The sequence below is a fragment of the Ursus americanus genome, chromosome 33 (assembly GCF_024610735.1).
Source record: "Ursus americanus isolate L20-20 chromosome 33, mUrsAme1.1.p, whole genome shotgun sequence".
NCBI classification, from domain to species: domain Eukaryota; kingdom Metazoa; phylum Chordata; class Mammalia; order Carnivora; family Ursidae; genus Ursus; species Ursus americanus.
The window spans coordinates 14006439-14025972 of NC_142159.1; the positions used below are offsets into that span (position 1 = coordinate 14006439).

Consider the following 19534-nt stretch of genomic DNA (forward strand, 5'->3'; position numbering starts at 1 on the left):
CTATTAGTTTCAGTTACACCTGACAAATTAGCAGAGGAAAAAAAAAACCTTAAAAGTTTAAATCACCTTTGAACACATGCGTTTTCACTCTATTAACACCTCAGTTTAGTTTATATTTTAAATAATCTCACTAATTCAATGTTTACTGAATACCTATTCCAAAACTTCCAAGCACAAGTAGAAAGTTGAACACATCAAGTACCTATTTTCAAGAGGCTTATAATCTAATGAAAGATGAAAAATATCCAGAAAGAAACTTTTTTTATTTTTTAGGGAAACAAAAGGCTAACACAGACTTGAGGAATCAGCAAAGCTTTTATGAACAAATCCAGAGATCTGACAGTCAAACCTCCAGCATGGTTCAGAACACTTACAAAAGCAAGGAGAAAAGCACAGACGTGGAACGTATAGAGAACCACACAGTACCTGCAGATGTGGGAGAGCAGGAGAGATAAAATGGGCCACTTTCAGTGCCAAAACCTAAACTTGATCTTAATAGTAATGGGGCAGAACTCTATGATCTGTCACAGGAAAGCAGCAAAACAAGTGATATTGTAATTAATATAATATGGTCACTTTGTACCAGATGGATCACAGGGAAAAGGTGACCTAGATTAAGGAGATCCAACTGAAAGACTGCTTAAATAATTTAGATATGAAGTGAAATTCACTATAATAAAAAGGTAACAATGAAAATGGATAAGGCATTAACAAGTCAAAGAAGCTGTTCACAGGAAGATACAGGACTTTAATACAGACTTGATCAAAGGGCAAGGGACGGTCAAGATGACTCCAAGTTTTTAAAAGTTCAAGAATGGTAATGCAATGGACAAAATGGGAAATTTAGGGAAAATTTAGGTAAACTAAATTAAATGAAAATACTCTTTACTTGATTACTTAGTCTTTAAAGTAATTAAAGACTAGAACTCCAGGAGCACCTGGGTGGCGCTGTCGGTTAAGCAGCCAACTCTTGATTTTGGCTCATGTCATGATCTCAGGGTTCTGAGATCAAGCTCTGTGTCGGGCTCAAAGGATTCTCTCCCTCTTCTCCTCTCCCCTCGCCCCCCGCCAAATAAATAAATCAATCTTAAAAAAAAAAAAAAAAAAAAGACTAGAACTCCAAAGTTTGAATGGGGCCAAAACTTTACAGTAACATGGAGATAATAATACGCTCAGAGAGGGATGCCTGAGTGGCTGTCAATTGAGTGCCTGCCTTCAGCTCAGGTCATGATCCCAGGGTCCTGGGATTGAGTTCTGCATCAGGCTCCTTGCTCATCAGGGAGCCTGCTTCTCCCTCTGCCTGCTGCTCCCCATGCTTGTGTTATCTCTCTCTGACAGATAAAAAAAAAAAAAAAAATAGTAATAGTAGGCTCAGAGAGTTTAAAGCAGCTGTAAATGTAGGACTAATCTCATAAGGAAAGTCAGTTTCAAAGAGGAATTGATCAACACAGACAAATGATAAGAAAAAATAACTGAAAGGTAGTGAGTTATTGGTGACCATCACACCACTTCGTGCTGCCTTCCAGTCCTCTCTGTAGTGAAAGATGGCTTTAAAAACATCCTAAAGTGTACTGATCTTGACGTATCGCCTTCCTTTTTGACTATGATTCTAGACAGAAGAATAAATGATCTACAGCAGTTCGAAGAAATGCAAAGGGAAGTAGAGAGGTAGAAAAGCCTCAGGCATTCCTTCAAAACACATGAGAGGCATTTTAACACAGCTAACACTGACCAATATTCTCCAACAAAATTATCCAGAATAACTGAAATCTATGGATTCCAACTAGAAGAGGAATCTTAGGTTACACTGTCAATAAGGCCTAGAATGCAGGAAAATGGTGCTGCTTGAGGTAGGAGCCTGCCTAAAATTTTCTCACTTTGCAACTGGAGGAGCAGTAATACTGCTGATTTGCACCTGAAGACAAGAGTGGGGTAGAAGTGAGAAACTCAGCACCAGAAACCCTATACAAAGTAAAAGCCCTATAAGCTAAAGAGGAAAACAAAGTTTTTAGAAGCCAATGGGAAGAATTAACTTTTTCACATGCTATTTCCTTCCACGTTACATAGCAGGGATTTCCCTCACCTTTTAGTTCACTTTTCAAAATGTTCCAGAGAAAGTCTACGATTTATATGCTGTAATGTTACTCAACTACCAAGCATAAGGTGAGTTTGAGTAACAACAAAGCTTACTTTTCTAGTTTATTTACCTGTGTTTTTTTTTTTTTTAAAGATTTTGTTTATTTGACAGAGAGAGAGACAGCCAGCGAGAGAGGGAACACAAGCAGGGGGAGTGGGAGAGGAAGAAGCAGGCTCCCAGCAGAGGAGCCTGATGTGGGGCTCGATCCCATAATGCCGGGATCACACCCTGAGCTGAAGGCAGACGCTTAACCGCTGTGCCACCCAGGCGCCCCTACCTGTTTTTTTAAAGTTAGTTTGTTTACATATGTAGGCATGTCCGTATGTATGTAATCTCTACACCCAGTGTGGGGCTCAAATTCACAACTCCGAGATCAAGAGTCGCATGCTCTTCTGACTGAGCCAGCGAGACACCCCTCACCTGCTTCTGGAAAGGCCAATACTGAAGTTTATCCTGGACCTATTAAAAGAACCATAATAACTTTTCACAACTGATAACCATGAAAGAATTTCAACAAGAGAATCCCTTTTTCCTGCTCAAGTAAGTTTCTCAGAACGCTGGCTATCTACATCTTCTCAGATCATAATTAGAGGCTCCTCCCATCCTCAGTATGATTTGAGTCTACACTGCTACGAAGAAGATACAACTTCTTAGGCATTAATTAATCATATGTGTTCTTCTATCTTCACATATTAGAAGACGCAGAAAAACAAAAGCAAAAACACAACTCTATCTTCAAATGTTAAAGATCTCTGTGATTAGCAAATACTGCAAAAAATGTTAACATTTGTTGTATCTCAATAGTTGATACATGGATTTTAATCAGGTTATTCTGAGGAGAGAGAATCTGTATTAGAAAAGTACCAAGATTTGCCATTCCTCCTCTGATTTAACATACAAAAACTTAAATGATCTATTTTGCAACAGACTTGTTACTAAAAATGGGGTACCACAGGGGCGCCTGGGTGGCACAGTGGTTAAGTGTCTGCCTTCAGCTCAGGGCGTGATCCCGGCATTATGGGATCGAGCCCCACATCAGGCTCTTCCGCTATGAGCCTGCTTCTTCCTCTCCCACTCCCCCTGCTTGTGTTCCCTCTCTCGCTGGCTGTCTCTATCTCTGTCGAATAAATAAATAAAAATCTTAAAAAAAAAAAAAATGGGGTACCACAAATACTTTCCAGTTTCCAAAAGTGATAGAGTATATACATCAACCTACCCCCATTTTTCCTGAATAAAACATCAATCCACCCTATTCCTAGTTCAACTCTGTGTTTAATAAATACAAGATGTTTGTACACGAAGGTGGAATTCATATTTTCTCATTTGATCGCCATACCAAGCCCCATTTTGCAGATGAGAAAACCCGCATAGACCAAGTATCCTATTCTCTATTATACCATGACCACACCAAATAAAGGATGGTAAGCAAAAAGAATTCAAGAAATTATACAACTAAGGTTGCTCAGCTAACCAAATTACCATTTTGTCTTAATAAAAAACAAAACAATCAGTGAAATGGAATCATTAAGAAAAGCAGCTCAATCTGTCAAAGAACATAAAACTGGTAGCATTTGATTCAATGGTTATCAGACAAAAGCAGTAAACAGTTAAAAATCAAGGATATTAACTACTTCATAAAAGTCTAATCGAATTCCTTCATGTTTAATGTAAAACTTCCAAAAAACAATTTTGGGAAAAACATTTAAAAACAACTTCTGGATTCTCACCATACTTTGAATACACTTTTATTGTACTGTTTCTTCACTGTAGCCAATTCTTAAACCTGTCACCCTAAAGTGGACTATGAATTCTTTGCAGGAAGACCTAGTCTTCAGCTCCGAACCCTCAGAACCCAGCACCAAACCTGGAACAAAGGACTGTAGTTTTACAATTAATGTGTGGAATAAAGTGAATGAGGAACGGCCAAATTTGGGGCAATTTTACTTTGTGTAGAAAATGTCTCTCTTTCTTTCTTTTTTTTAATTTCCCTTCCAGGGTGCCTGGCTCAGTCAGTGGAACATGCGACTCTCAAGCTTGAGGCTGTGAGTTCAAGCCCCACACTGACTGGGTGTAGAGGTAGCTTAAAAATAAAATCTTAAAAAAAAAAAAAAAAATCCCTTCCATACTACTTTTTAAAAAAATTTGTCCACTAAGCCAAGGATTTAGGAAGACTTACTTCCCTCCCACTCTTTCTGCCTCTAAGTCCCTCCAAATGTTTATATAAAATGTGATATTTAAGAGTTATTTCACCTTCAATTGGATTTATGTATGCATTTATAACTCATACTAGGCCATAAATTATCTGTGAGTGGGGACCATGTGTTGCATAGTGATATATATCTTGGTCCATTTTTAGTTATCTCTCAAAACATAAAAATTTCGAATTAACCTTGATTACCTTTTCAGCCTGTGACTTTTTTATACTCAGCTCTCCAGTAAATTATTCTGGGGCACAGTTCCAAATCAGAACATTGAAATGATGCTATACAAAAAAGAGGGGGACAAGAAAATTAATCCTAGGTTTGCTTTCTAAATGTATATAATGAAGAACTCAAATGATTTCAGGCACTTATGTGAAACTAGCAGGCCAAAATGGCAACATAAGTAACTCTGTTAGGAATGAATTTCCCAGCAGCTTCTAGTAAATCAACAAAAGAGGGTCTCCTGCTGGGTACAGGGGTGTAACAGAATTCTATAATCCGCCCCGTGGAGGTAATCTGAATCCACTCTCTTGCAATCTGAAAGCTATTCCTCCTATCTGACTGTACTTGAAGGCACGGCAAGAGAAATCAGAGAGAAAAGCCTGGGATAAGCCACTTGAAAATAGGGCACGATAAACAGAATTATTCACTGAACTCTGACTGTAACTATCCACGCTGCCAAACCCAGGACTTTTACTGATAACCATCAGTATGACTGCCTCATACAAGGCCCTAAGAACAAAGAACTATAAAAATTTAAGGGCCATTACACAAATATTAAGACCACTACTTTTTCTTTCAAAGTAAGGAAATCCATCTTCGACTCTTCTGGTCAAATTCTATTATACTAAGTTCTAAAAGACAGTCCAAAAGATTTTGCCTTTCAGATTTTTGCTATACTGAATAAGCAATTCATAAAGTATTTAGTCATCAATCTTTTGTCATAAATATTTTCACTATAATAGTATTTGTGATCAAATTTCATTGCATTTTAAACTAAATTCTACTCACACATACATATTTTGTATATTTTCTATAATTTAAGAACTTTTACTAATTCATGTTGCCATCTCCTTTCATGTGATTTTTAAAAATATTCTTTCAACCTACAGTATGACTATTACATGAACAGGGCCCCAAAATTATTTAACACCACAAATTTTTTTTTGTCATACCAATCTCTCACATCAGTGATTCTGTAATCTGCTTAACAGTCCACATCTCTTTCAAACACACATACCACATACACACATCCATAATTACCATGCACAACAGAGAGCAGGTACTTTCCTTTGTTTACATTTTTATAAGAATTCTTATATATTCTTAAAAGAATATAAACAAGGACATGAAGTGATTCTTCCTACAGTCATTCAATAGAATCAATAAAATAGATTATAATGCAGAGCTGTCGTCAATCAGCTAACCATATCTAACAAAATTAACCAATGATTTGATGGAGCTTCATTACAGTAAACAGCACATCACCGAGGCTGGAAAAATGGTACACAGACACATGCACAAGCACATATATATGTATATATGTACTTATTTTTAAACATACATCTGATATCTCTGTTGAGAAATTCATTAACTTGAAGAAATCTTGAGAAAGGCATCTTTAACAGCCCATTTCAAATTTCATTTTATTATTTTAAAGCAAGTTTCCATAAGTCTTAAGCTTTATACAACTAAGCTACTTCTAACCGCAAACCAGAGTTCATAAACAGCTATCCAACACAAAATTTAAATCAGAAACTAAGATTTTTCTGAAAATGTTCAACTATTGAAAGGCAGTGGAGTGAGAAAAAAAAATCATGTTTTTGTATGAAAATCAAAAAGCTAAGTGCTAGCAAACCATTAATAAAGTAAAACCACTTTGAGGAATAATCAAAGGCACACAGGGAAACAACTGAACCAAGAAAGGAAAAAAAAAGCAATTCTCTAACAGAAGGATACTTTAACAGAGGTATTATTCTAAACCAGTAAAGTCCAACCGAGATTTTTACTCTACTTTACAGATGCTCCACTATTATGCGACACTACTAATAACCACTCAGTTCCAAAGACTTTTCAGATTCAGTTGGCGTGACCTTAAAAAACACTTTTATGTTGATAGAAGAGGCACTAGGAAACCAAATAACCCCATCATTTGTTAAAACAAATACATTCAGAAGTGTACAGTAAATGTAAAAATACATGGAAATGTTTAGGAAAACAAATAATTTTAATTTTAAATATAAGCAGCAATACTTAGTATGAAAAATACATTTACTCACGTGACTACCACAGGACTATAGGCCACATTCGGTTATCATCAAAAACAGACAAAACTAAAAATAATTTTAAGCCACAACAGAACTTCTTCCCAATTACCTAAATCCAAACAAACAAAAAACCCAAACATCTTGTTACCATAAAAATTCAACTTTCATATTGAGAACCTTTTTCCATTGACCAAAGTTCACTAAACTTGATTATCAAAACAACCTAAATCATCTCTCCAAGACATTCTCTTTACTCCTTTAGTTCACTCTTAGAGACCACCTCAGATTTATTTTTCCAAAAAAAAATCTATTTTGGTGCAATGCTTCACTCAAAATACAAAATACCTCAGTGCTACCCCAGCAAGATCCTCCCAGTGTTTAAAGGACATGGAGTTCAAATTCCTCAGCCTGGTAACAAAGACTCCAACCTTCCTTTCTGGCCTCCTCTCAGAATTCTCCTAAAGCAATCTCCTCCAGTAGTACTACTGTCTGACCCAATGACTTTGGAATACCTTGCACTAAAAAAATATTTTATTCTTAAGAATAACATTGTGGAAAGTCAAGCAAAATTTTCTAAGGAAACTTAAAAGTTGGTAGAAATGAAATGTATTCAAACCTTACTTATGTATTTTAAGAGAGTAAGTTAATTTCTCGTTATTACCTAAAATGATTAAGATGAAAATATTTGGTAAAGAACGACCCATGTCTTCTCTCAAGATTTTAAGATACCCATATGACAATGGTTCTATTCAATTTTTGAATGAAAACTCAAGCGAAAGAGCTGGTTCTGATAAGACAAGAGATTTGGAAACCCTGGACAGCTTTTAAACGCTTAAAACTCACTTGACAATATTTTATGATTCACTATTAGGGCCCAATCTATTTCTAAATTATATAGGCCAGTACGTTGCCACTACTTTTCTGGGGAAAATAATTCCCTAATTCAACCTGGAAATCTTTTTTTAAATTTCAAGTTGTTTTAAAGGAGAAGTAACTTTATTTTCATAATCACAATATATTGCAAGTTTTGGCTGTTATCAACACACCTCTGAGCACTGAAGATAGTCTAAACTTCAACTTTTAACTTTACACCCCAAATACTGAGATAACTTATTTAAACCACTGCATAAAAATTTAACTACACCATAATAGCATAAAGACAGTTCCCCAAAACCTGAATCTCTTTAATAAGATATTTACTTCTTCTAGCAAGTGTCTGACATTAATGGAAAAACAAACATACAAAAACAAAATAAAAAACCTCTTTCATGAAAAAGAAAATATCAACACCAGGTTTAAAATTGTTCAGAGGACAGGGGCGCCTGGGTGGCGCAGTCGTTAAGCCTTCTGCCTTCGGCTCAGGGCGTGATCCCAGCGTTCTGGGATCAAGCCCCACATCAGCCTCCTCTGCTGGGAGCCTGCTTCTTCCTCTCCCACTCCCCCTGCTTGTGTTCCTCTCTCGCTGCCTGTCTCTCTCTGTCAAATAAATAAATAAAATATTTAAATAAAATAAAATAAAATTGTTCAGAGGACAAAGAAAATGTGTATCAACTTGGCACATACTTAAGTCAGTTGTTCACTGGAGGCATGAACAACCACACACAAAAAAAGAGGGTGAGGCAGCATCTAAACTATCGGGTCATCTATTGAAGAATACCGAGAGCCCTTGAACCAAGAAATCAGCAGTCTCTTGAACTATGACAGATACCAAGACTTATCCCCATGTACCTCATTCATTAGTAAGTCTACAGCAAAGGTAGAAGAAAAGAAAGGCAAGAATCACAGAAGAACACAGAAGAAAAAGGAATAGAGAATCAAGGGAGAAATTAGAGGCAAGGACAGAAAGAAGGGATGAGAGCTAAATGTAAAAGACTAGAAGGAAAAAAAATATCAACAGAGAGGAGGTGTTTCGAGGTATGGAGAAGGCTACATTTGCCTCAGGGACAATAGTCCCAGAGGTAACAGATCACTGCCGATAATTGCCCAAGAAGTCATTTTAAGAAAGTTTTAGGAAAACCATTCTTAGAAAACCCTGGATTCCTGAGATAAATTAAACCCAGAATCTAATCCTCTTGTTTAAATATTCTCAAAACCATGTTTTCATTATACTTTATTATAATTACTGAAATTATAAATTTTAATTTTTAGAGTTTTGGCCAGAATCTGTTTGGTAAATTGTAAATCTAAATTTAAATTAACACCTGACCTGTAATTCTCTCAAGTGATACATCAGTAATAATCCTTTAAAAAAAAAAAAAATCTGGTGATTTATATAACATCTCATGGGAGAACTCCCCCTCCCCAAAAACCTAAAACAAAAGATAAAACTTCTCAAATTAAATATGTCTGTATCTGGGTACCTATGAAAGTCATGCAAGATATAGCAGATGGGATCTGAAACAAACATTTTGTTTTTAAAAGATGCAAGACTAAAAGAATTAGAGAGGTAAATGGACCTAGAGCTATTAAAAATAAAGTATTTTAAGGAGAACTCAGTAAAAATTCAAGATCAAGAAGAGTTAATGAAATGTCATTAAGGACAGAAGATACAAAGACTTAATTAAGATTCTGCTTTTGTTTGGTCTCTCCAAACCAGAAGGGTACCCCTCCTTGGTATGGGTATCCTCAGTAGGACTTAGTCTGAAGGGATGCTAGTGAGAACTCTTCAAAGATGTTTGAAGCTCTGAAACCAATACTACATTCTCCAATAATCTTTCCACTGTCATAGAAAGACTGTTTGAGTTTAGAAATCTCGTTATAGCCTTTTCTTCTACCATTCCTTTGATTGGAGGACTCAATACTAAACAATGAACAGGCACTTAGGCCTTTTCTTTTTGACCTCATAATATATTTTTACATTTGTTCACCAGGAAACTGTTCTCAAAACTGATCCCCACTCTGAAGGTTTTATCAAAAAGTATCTAACCATGTGGTAAAGGCAGAATTTAACCAGAATAATTTCTGAACCATTCTATTTACAAATTCTGAATCAGAGATCACCTGAGGGGTTTGGTCTTTAGATTTGGCTTTCTGTATGCTATCTCTAATTATTTCTCCAATTTCCAAGTGCCTTATACTGCCACTATCCTTCCATCCCCATCGTTTACTTTCCTTCTATATATGTACAGACACACACACACAAAATATCAATACCGCTGTATATGTATGCACGTACGCATGTGTGTGTACATATATACACATACATACACTATAGACACACATGACCAGTATCAGAGTATAAACCAAAGATAAAGACAAAAATAACACTGTAGAATAGGAATTAATCCACTTCTTCTTACTTCCAAGATAAAACAAAACTAGTTGGTTACTATAACTCACCAGATGGTTCTTCAGGCTCGCTTTCATTTTCTTCCTCAGGTGGGGCTTGAGGGGGTGGGGGGGGAAGCTTCTTTTCTTTCTCCGCTTTAGCATTTCTCTCTTCTTCTGAATAATACTCATCTTCTGAGAGGTTGGCCAAGCTTTCATCCATCTCTCTGTACTCTACCTATGTGGAGATTACACCAGGGAAAGCTAAATACAGCGAACATCTAAAACCAGGGACTCAACTTGGAACCATCAGTGAATGTGAACTGCCTTTTAACTTCAAATTTTAAGAGAAATAAGCAAATAACAAGGAACAAACTAGCTCATAATAGGTAGTTATTAAAAACATATCCTGGGGCACGTGGCTGGCTCAGTCGGAAGAGCACGTGACTCCTGATCGCAGGGTCATGAGTCTGAGCATAGCCCACGCTAGGTGTAGAGATTAAACAAAACAAAACCAAACGAAAAACTTCTAAAATCTCTCATGAAACAATCTCGTGCCCGTTCAGACTTAGCCCCATCTATCAATATTCATCATAGTACTGACATTTAGATCAATGAATCTGAGGCTCTCTACAACTCCTAAGAACTCTTCTAAAATATGTGTATGCAGATATGTTTGCATGTGCGTGTGTATTTGTCTGTATGTATACATCATGTTCACACACTAGACATTTCAACAAAGACTAAAATAACCTTGAGATAAAAATATAGTCAACTAGAACAACAAGTCTATCAGGCAGGCCAAGCCTGTACTTCTACTCTTCCATGGTAAAACAGCAAAATCCCAGAAACCAAATGGGGAGAAACAGCAGGTAATAAAAACTGCAAATGACAGCAGCCAAATTGAAACTATGAAAAAGTACATTTGCTTTAAAAATAACTGATGACCTAAGAGAGTGAAATGATGAAAACAAAGAATCCTTAATACAACAAATTAAGTGAAACAGAAATGGAGACCACAGGTGTTACTACTAATTCACACTCTGGTTATAAAAGGAGAGAACCAGGTAATAAGTATAAAGAGGAAACAATTTTGGTGAATGTCTTATTGGGGGTAAAGCAACTTAGGATAGGAAAGATTATAATGGACCTGTTTGCCAAAACTAGCAAGCTGTCACTGTGACTCCCACCCTAAAAACGATTCCAGGAAGTCACAGCAACAATAGATCCCTATTTTGGATTCAAAGAAAAGATAAAATGAATGAAATAAAAATTTATTAGATGTGGAATAGAGCAAAGACAACATGGTTTCTACATATAACATACCTAATTTATTAGGTTTCTGAAATTAATAGTCCTGTGGATTACAGCAAATGTAATTTTCCTTAATTTTTGAAATGTCTTTGAAATAGTTCCATATAGCTGGCTACTTTTATATTTCTTTCTTTCGTTCTTTCTTTCTTTCTTTCTTTCTTAATGACATGAACGCAGACAGGCAGGGGAGTGGGTGGCTAGTGGAGGTAACACGGATTGTGTCAGAAAATGGAAACAAAATTAAGAATAAATTAAACAGTTCCGACCCACGCTCTAAGATTCTTATTAAACACATGAATAATAGTATTCATCTATCAAATACAGACCACTGAGTACATGGCCACAATGGAGAAAACAATTATGAATAAGAGCCCTTATTATCTCAGCCCTTAATAATTACCTGAAATTCTAGTTGCAAACTATTCGTCCTTATCAGGTAAATAGAGAGACTTTACAATAAAACTTCCAGAAATCTAGATACTAAATTTCACCCTACTTGACTGGGATAAACCGTAAGAAAAGACCTCAGGACAACAGGCAAAAAAGGCAGCAAGGATGGAAAAGTTTCGAAGAGGTAGAGGGGTCAGAAAATGCAATACATGTTTAGAGTATGCAATTTCCCTTCTTCTTTTAGCCCTCAATAGCGCTTGATCCCTCCCTACCCCAAAGATTCAGCCCTTTAATCCTCTGTTCATCAACCTCATCCATTTAATCAATAATAACAAGTGCCTACCATGGAACTGGGCAATGTGCAAATTCTAAAACAATAATATAAGATCCTTTCTACTGCAGTAGTTCAGCTCTTTCCAAAGGATGTTCCACAAGACTGTACACCCTTTGAAGAAAAACGGAATCCATGATCAAGTCTGGAAAACACTGCATTCTTTACAGGCCTCCTCTAGGACAATCATGATGCACGTTAAAGTTACTGAAAAGTTTTGCAGCAAAAACACTTTTTCAAACATTGTTTAATCCAATCTTTTGATGAAACAGTAGCTACTAGAAGGAATACAGAGCTCTTAGTTTTCAGTGAAAAAATGATTAGAAAAACACCTAGAAGTAGGAGCAAAAATACCTAGGGGTAATATTTAAAAAACAACAACAACAAGGGAAAAAAATCTGTGTTTCACAGAACCCTAAGACTCTTCAGGATTTCATTTAATTACACATTTATATGTGTTAAACAAAACCATAATCCTTTGGAGACCAACAACAGACACATGAACTTGTACTGCTTGGGTACTAAACCTGGGGTAGACCTAAGAATGAAATTTCTTCTGCAATCTGCTCAACCAAGACAGTGTCCTGAGATGACAAGACAAGCTTAAAAAACAACCATTTGCACTACTTATCAATCACTGGATTTAATCAAGCACTGGGTCTTCACAAAACTTCATAAACAAAACACAGAAATAAAATTGGATTCTGAGACCGAAATAAGACTGCAACTATTGGGGCGCCTGGGTGGCGCAGTCTTTAAGCGTCTGCCTTCGGCTCAGGGCGTGATCCCAGCGTTCTGGGATCAAGCCCCACATCAGGCTCCTCCGCTGGGAGCCTGCTTCTTCCTCTCCCACTCCCCCTGCTTGTGTTCCCTCTCTCGCTAGCTGTCTCTGTCAAATAAATAAATAAAATCTTAAAAAAAAAAAAAAAGACTGCAACTATTAAAGCTTAATCTCCACTCTCAAATTTGACGTGCTTTCTCTATATAAAAAAGCCTCATTTTCTCAAAGACTGACAACTAAAATAAAGGTTATAAATTTAAACTTAATATAAAACAGGCAAATACTACTTTATTTTGGGATTCTGCATAAAGTTTTATTTGGTAAAAAGAACAGTTTCTCTACTTAATAAAAAGTTAAACCATCTGAAAGAATCATACAAACTCAAAAAAATAAAAACTATTCCCAAGAAAAGGAACAGATACTTGAAACACAAAGTACTGCGAACCTCTCATCCCTAAGTAAAATCCTCAAAGACTCTAGAGGTTCTACAACTATTTACAACCAAGGACATAAAGATGTCCAATAGGCAGATATAAGTCAGTAGGGTAATTATTCTTACCTTTACAAAGATGACTCTGAAATTTACACCTCCAGTCTCTCCCTTCTCTTCCTCACCCTTGCTACAATGCTTCATTCGCTTTCCAATCACCTTAAAGCTCCAGTCTTTTTGTTTTAATCTTTCTTCCTTTTAAGTCACCTAGGGCACAACTGCCAAACTGATTTTCCAAATAATATTTTTAGATAGTTTAAAGGTGAATGTCAAATTTTTCAAACCAGCATATAAACTTTCTGGCTCTAACCAGCCATTTTCTAACACACTAGTCAAAAAGTCCTCGATGTTGTTCTATGGATCCCTAAACTCCCTAAAAGCTACTCCCACCTTTTCCTGTTAATCCAATGCCAGAATTCAAGGCTCCTCTCCTCTGCAAATTATTTCCTAACTATTCCAAACTTGCAAATATATCTTTCCTTTCTCTGACTTGTCATAGCACTTAAGGTCTGCACTTCTCAGTCTAGTACAGTGCTGTCTGATACCATTTTCTGTGATAATGGCAATGTTCTGCATCTGCGCTTCCAATATGGCAGCAGTAGCCACATGTGGCTATTGAGCACTTACCAGGTGGCTCTTTAAGTTTAAAAGTAAAAACTCAGTTTCCTCAGTCGTACTAGTAACATGGGCTAGTGGCTACCATACTGAATAGCACAGATCTAGTGTTTGGCTCTCTCTAGAACCTGGACATGACTCTACAACCCAAACACTACTGATCCCTCCAATTTATCGTGCTCCTAGAAAAATGTCATTTTCAATTAAATTCATTTGCCCATTGTTCCCAATGTTCAATTGTCCACTCTGGACTCCCTGCTGCTTCTCAAACCACCACATAATATATCAAGCATGTTTCACTTCCTTTCTCCACTGGTAGTATTTAATTACCGGGCACCTTGCAATAAGTGTTTTGTTTGTATTATATCTAAACCTAAAAACCTTAGAAGGTAGGGTTTATTTTCCTGAGGAAAATGAACCTAGGGAGAAAAATTAAATCCTGTTCCAGAATATTTTTCTAAATTCTGCACTCTTTCAAGGCCCAGCTGAAGGCCACCATTCCTAAAGTCCCAACCCAACTTAACAATTCCAAACCTTAAATATTTTGCCATGTTAGCATACACACTCAGAGGTGATTTTATTCTGAAACTTATGAAACGTAAGCTTTAGGGACCTCCCAACTGCATGGACCCCTTCCAATACCCTGAACCTCGTTTTGGTTACATAACTATATAAATAAAACATCTGTATCTATGTCCTCTATTGAATCTATATCTCTAGATACAGATACACCCGCCTGTGCATACCTCAGAATTCTTGAAGCAAGGCCAGTCTATACTGGACTCAGTTTGCTTTTTCTACCTTTAATGGATACTCTAACCCTCGAGGTCTGTTTCCTCTGGCTCCCAAGACTGGCCAGGAATAGGTCAGTTTCCCTAGTTCCTTACTTCCTACTTCCTAGTTGCTCCCTCAAATAAACAGGTAACCCACTTTTCTCTTTGGAGTTTCAGAGCTAATCACAATGGAAAAACAGTATAACAGGAATTAAACACAGGATAATTACAAAGACAGAAATCTTATGGTATGTGCCAAACTGACCTACAGATTCAAGGCAATCCCAATCAGAGTATCAATTGCCTTTTTTGCAGAAACTGAAACCGATTCTAAAATTCATATGGAAATACAAGGGTCACAGAATATCCAAAACAATCTTGAAAAAGAGCAAAGTTGAAGAAATCAAACTTCCTGATTTCAAAACTTATTACACAAAGTCACAGTAATCAGGACAGTGTGGTACTGGCATAAGAACAAACATACAGATCAATGGGACAGAAATGACAGTCCGAAAATAAACCTTTACATTTATGGCCAACCAACGAGGGTGCCAACCATTCAAAGGGGGAGAGAATAGTCTTCGATAAAATGTGCTGGGACAAGTGGATATCCACATGAAAAAGAATGAAGTTGAACTCCTACTTCATTCCATTTACAAAAACTAACTCCAAAACGATCATAGATCCAAATTCAAGAGCTAAAGCAAAACTCTTAGAAGAAAACATGGAACTTAATCTTTATGACACGGGATTAGGCAATGGTTTCTTGGATATAACCCCAGAAGCAAAATGAACAAAAGAAAAATAGATAAATCAGACATTAAAATAGAAAACTTTCATAATCACCATATATAAAGAACTCTATTCAACAATAAAAATACAACCCAATTTAAAAACAAGCCAAGGATTTGAACAGACATTACACAATATACAAGAAATGACCAATAAGCATAAGAAAAGATGTTCAATATCATCAGTCATTAGGGAAATGCATATCAAATCATAATGAGACACCATTTCACATCCACTAAGATGGCAATAATAAAAAGACAGTATCAAGACAAGGATATGGAGAAATTGGAAACCTCATATATTGCTAATGGAAATGTAAAATGGTGTAGCTGATGTGGAAAAGTGTTTGGCAGTTCCTCAAAAAGTAAAACACTGGAGCGCCTGGGTGACTCAGTTAAGCAACAGCCTTCCGCTCAGGTCATGATCCCAGGGTCCTCGGATGGAGTCCTGTGTCAGGCTCCCTGCTCAGCGGGGAGTCTGCTTATCCCTCTCCCTCTGCAAACCCCCCATGCTCTAATTAATAAATCTTTAAAAAAAAAAAAAAGGGAGGGGGGAGATGGGATAACTGGGTGATGGGCATTAAAGAGGGCACATACTGTAATGAGCACTGGGTGTTACATGCAACTGATGAACACCTGAACTCTACATGTGAAACTAATAATACACTATGTTAACTGAATTTAAATAAGTGAAACAAAAACAAAAAAACACTGAGATACCATATGATCTATCAATTCCACTCCTAGTATACACCCACGAGAACTGAAAACCTGCGTTCACACAAAAACTGCATGATTGTTCCTAACAGCCAAAAAGAGGAAACCCAAATGTCCACCAAAATGATGAATGGATAAACAAAATGTGGTATTTCCATATAATGGGACATTATTATGCCACGGAGTCATCATATACCAAATGGAAATACTACATGGATAAACCTGAAAACATACTAGAGCAAGACACAAAGGCCACATATTCTCTGATTCCGTTTATATAAAATGTCCAGATAGGCAAATTCATACAGAAAGTAAATTAGTGGTTGCCAAGGATGGGGAGAATGGGGAATGATCGCCAATGGTACAGGTGTCTTTTGAGAGTGGTGAAAATGTCCCAAAATTAAAATCGACTATGATGGTAGTTACAAACCTTTGTGAATATATGCTAAAAATCATTCAATTGTACAACTTAAAAATGGTAAATTTTATCATGTGATTTATCCCAATAAACCTGTTTTTTTAAGAAATATCTTATCACATGGTTTCTGGCCACACTTTCTATTAAAATAGTAAAATAAAAACCCTTGGGCTTCTGCCCTCTATTTCATTTCTGAGAGCTGGGAGTCTCCAACCTGTGTCTTTTCTAACCCATGCTTTGGTAAAAGCCCCCAAAGGCCTTTCCTCTTTTTAGCACAGGGTTTTTATTCTTGGAGAGAGATCTCTCAAGTGGGCAGCTGAATTTGAGGGCTCAGTCTGGGTAATACTCATCTCAAGAAACTCTTTACACACACACTTGGCATATCCATTTAAAAACTATACAGAGATAGAAAACTTGTTACATGCATAAACTATATGAATTGCACGACTTTAAATATTTTAAAAGCATAAATCTCCAGAAAAAAAACCCAAGTCTAAAAAGTCTGTGCCCTAGTACTGCCTTAGTGCCCTGCACAGTTGGTGTTCCATGTGGTCCTTTGTCTGAGGCTGAGGATACTTGATCACAACATAAGCGTAGATTCCAGTTCCACCACTTACTTAGTTGTGTGACTTTGGGTAAGTTGCTTTAACTGTGTGCCTCTGCTTACTCATTTCCTAAAACGGGGCTAACAATACCTGCCCGTTGGTGTTTAGCAAAAATAAAATGTTAGTGACGCCCTGAACACAGCATCTGGCACCCAGAGATGTGAGGCAGCTGTTGTCTGTGTATACTGTTCGGGTGACAAGTCTTTTTCTTCCCATATATTTGCACCTTGACTAGTTGATATTAACCCTCTTACTCAGCTTCCTCATCTGTAAAACTCCACGTCAAAAGATCGTTGAGAGAACGGAAGGAAAAAGGAAAACTAGCGCACAGCAGGGCTAAAACAACAAGAAAATGTTCTTTTCCGTCTCCATACCTAAGGCCATTTCTTTAGCATTACCCTACAGCCTCACCGAGCGCCCCGCTGAAACTCCTTAAACACTGCCCAGGGGCCTCCAGACGCATCTGCGGACAAACAAGCCATGCCTGTCTCCAACAACGCCAGCCAGAACTCCACGTCAGGGAGCCATGTTTCCCAGTCCAGAAAAGAAAAGGTGTACAGATGTAAGGAGTCAACCACCCCTCCCATCAATCCCCCTTTCCCGAGACGGCCGGGCGCCCGCACAAAGAGCGCATTCAACCCGCGCGAAGCCCTTCCCCTCCCTCACCCCACCCACCCAGCTGGCAGGGAGGTGCGGTGGAGACCCGACGGGCTGGGGAGGCCGGGGTGCCGGCGGCTGGACAACCTCGAGGGCGCCGGGCACCGGGGTCTAAGATGCAGGGGAGGGGGTCGCGCCTCACCTTCGCTCGCTTGCGCCGGCTGGTCCGTCGCCCCTCCGGAGTCTCCGCGATTCCCGTTTCCATGGGGGTCGCAGATCCTGGCACGACGGTAGGCCCGGCTTGAGGCCCGGCGGACCCCGGCGGTTCGGCCAGTCCCCCGGGAGGCGAGGCCCGCGGAGGCTCTTTCTTGCGGGGAGTGCGCTCCCCGGCCACCCCCGGCCCGGCCTCGGCAGGGCCCGAGAGGCCCGCGGGCGGCGCGGCCACCTCGGAGCCGTTCTCCGCGCCTCCCGCTGCCCCGGAGCCGGCCTCAGTCCCGGCCGCCGCCGCCGCTGCCGCCGCCGCCGCCGCCGCGGCCTTCTTCCCAGACAACATCTCTGGCCGCCTGGCCGCCGACGGCCGAAGGGGCCGCTCGGTCTGTCGGTCCGTGGGTCCGGAGCCGCCTCGCCTCGCCTCACTTCACACAGGTAGCTCGCTGCCAACCGCCGCCGCGTACGCACGCGCTGAGCGCGCTCCCGCCGCGTCCGGACAAAAAGGCCGGGGACGCCCACCGCCCCGCCTTCCCCCGCTGCCATAGAGCGGCGTCCTCGCGGCTAGAGCGGCACCACCGCACGGAGCACAGTGCTCTCCTAGAGCGTCGCCTTGGCCTTGGGAGTCGGCCCCAGCACCTTCCCGGTCTTAGGGCTTCTGGGCCATACTGCACCTCCGAGGGCGACCATTTCCTTCAGGAACTTGCATACACCCATGAATTCATTAATTCATTCACTCATTCATTCATTCATCCCTCCATCTATCCATCCATCCATCTACTCATTCGTCAGTTCAACCAATATTTATTAATGCTTACTACGTGACAAGGGTTTAATTATGAAGTTTTTGCTTTCAAAGAGCTTACAGCTTAGGGAGGGGAAAACATTGAACCATAACTGGAAATCATCTCATTGTTTCATAATTGTCCTGCTTGGACTGGGGAAATCTTGGAGAGCAAATGAGTTTCGTGGTAATAAAATGGGCAGAAGTTAGGAAATCCAGGTTTTGAGTCCAAACTGTATTGCTGTTGCCTCCAGGGCGGTGTTCTTGCTCTTCCTTCCATCTGGACCTCCTTCCCATTAGCACGCCCTCACTCACACCTGCTCCCACTTCCATACATAACACCTCTTTCTACTTCAGGTTAATTCTTTCTAGTGCTGCAGGTGGTGATGGTGGCTTATTTTTTAAATTCCTACAGGAGTCCTTTAGTGACCCAACACTGGAACAGCTTGTGTTCTTCAAGCTTGTTTCTACGTATTACACACAACTATAATTGCTTTTTTACATGTCTTTGTCTTCAGATTATAATCTTCTTCCTTTTTTAAAAAATTGTATTTTTTTTTTTAGTAATCTCTACACCCAACATGGGGTTGGACTCAAGAGTCTCATGCTCTCCTGACTGAGCCACACAGGCACCCCTTCAAACTGTAATTTTCAAAAAATTATTCCACTTACATGAAGTTCAAGAACTGGTAAAACTAATCTCTAATGATAGTATCCAATCAGTGATCACTTGGGATGAAGGTGAGAATTGACTGCAAAAGAGGAGGGAATTTGCTGGGGTCGATGGAAATGTTCTTTACCTTGATTGGGTGGTGTACACGTTAGTCAAAACTCACTGTATATACACAT

At 38.9% G+C, this 19534-nt stretch overlaps 1 protein-coding gene across 2 annotated transcripts in view; it reads right to left on the bottom strand.

The window, feature by feature from the left end:
- The window catches only part of KDM1A (lysine demethylase 1A), a 58717-nt gene extending 40328 nt beyond the window's left edge, over positions 1–18389 (bottom strand). The window contains exons 1-2 of one of the 2 annotated variants that reach the window (XM_045782350.2): positions 17897–18389; positions 9945–10110 (exon numbers count right to left, since the gene is read on the bottom strand). In XM_045782350.2, coding sequence (XP_045638306.1) covers positions 9945–10110; positions 17897–18247 — 517 coding nt within the window. In that variant the 5' untranslated portion in view covers positions 18248–18389. The remainder of the gene's footprint in view (positions 1–9944; positions 10111–17896) is intronic. The other variant, XM_045782351.2, reaches the window with a different exon arrangement.
- Between the last annotated feature and the right edge of the window lie 1145 nt (positions 18390–19534).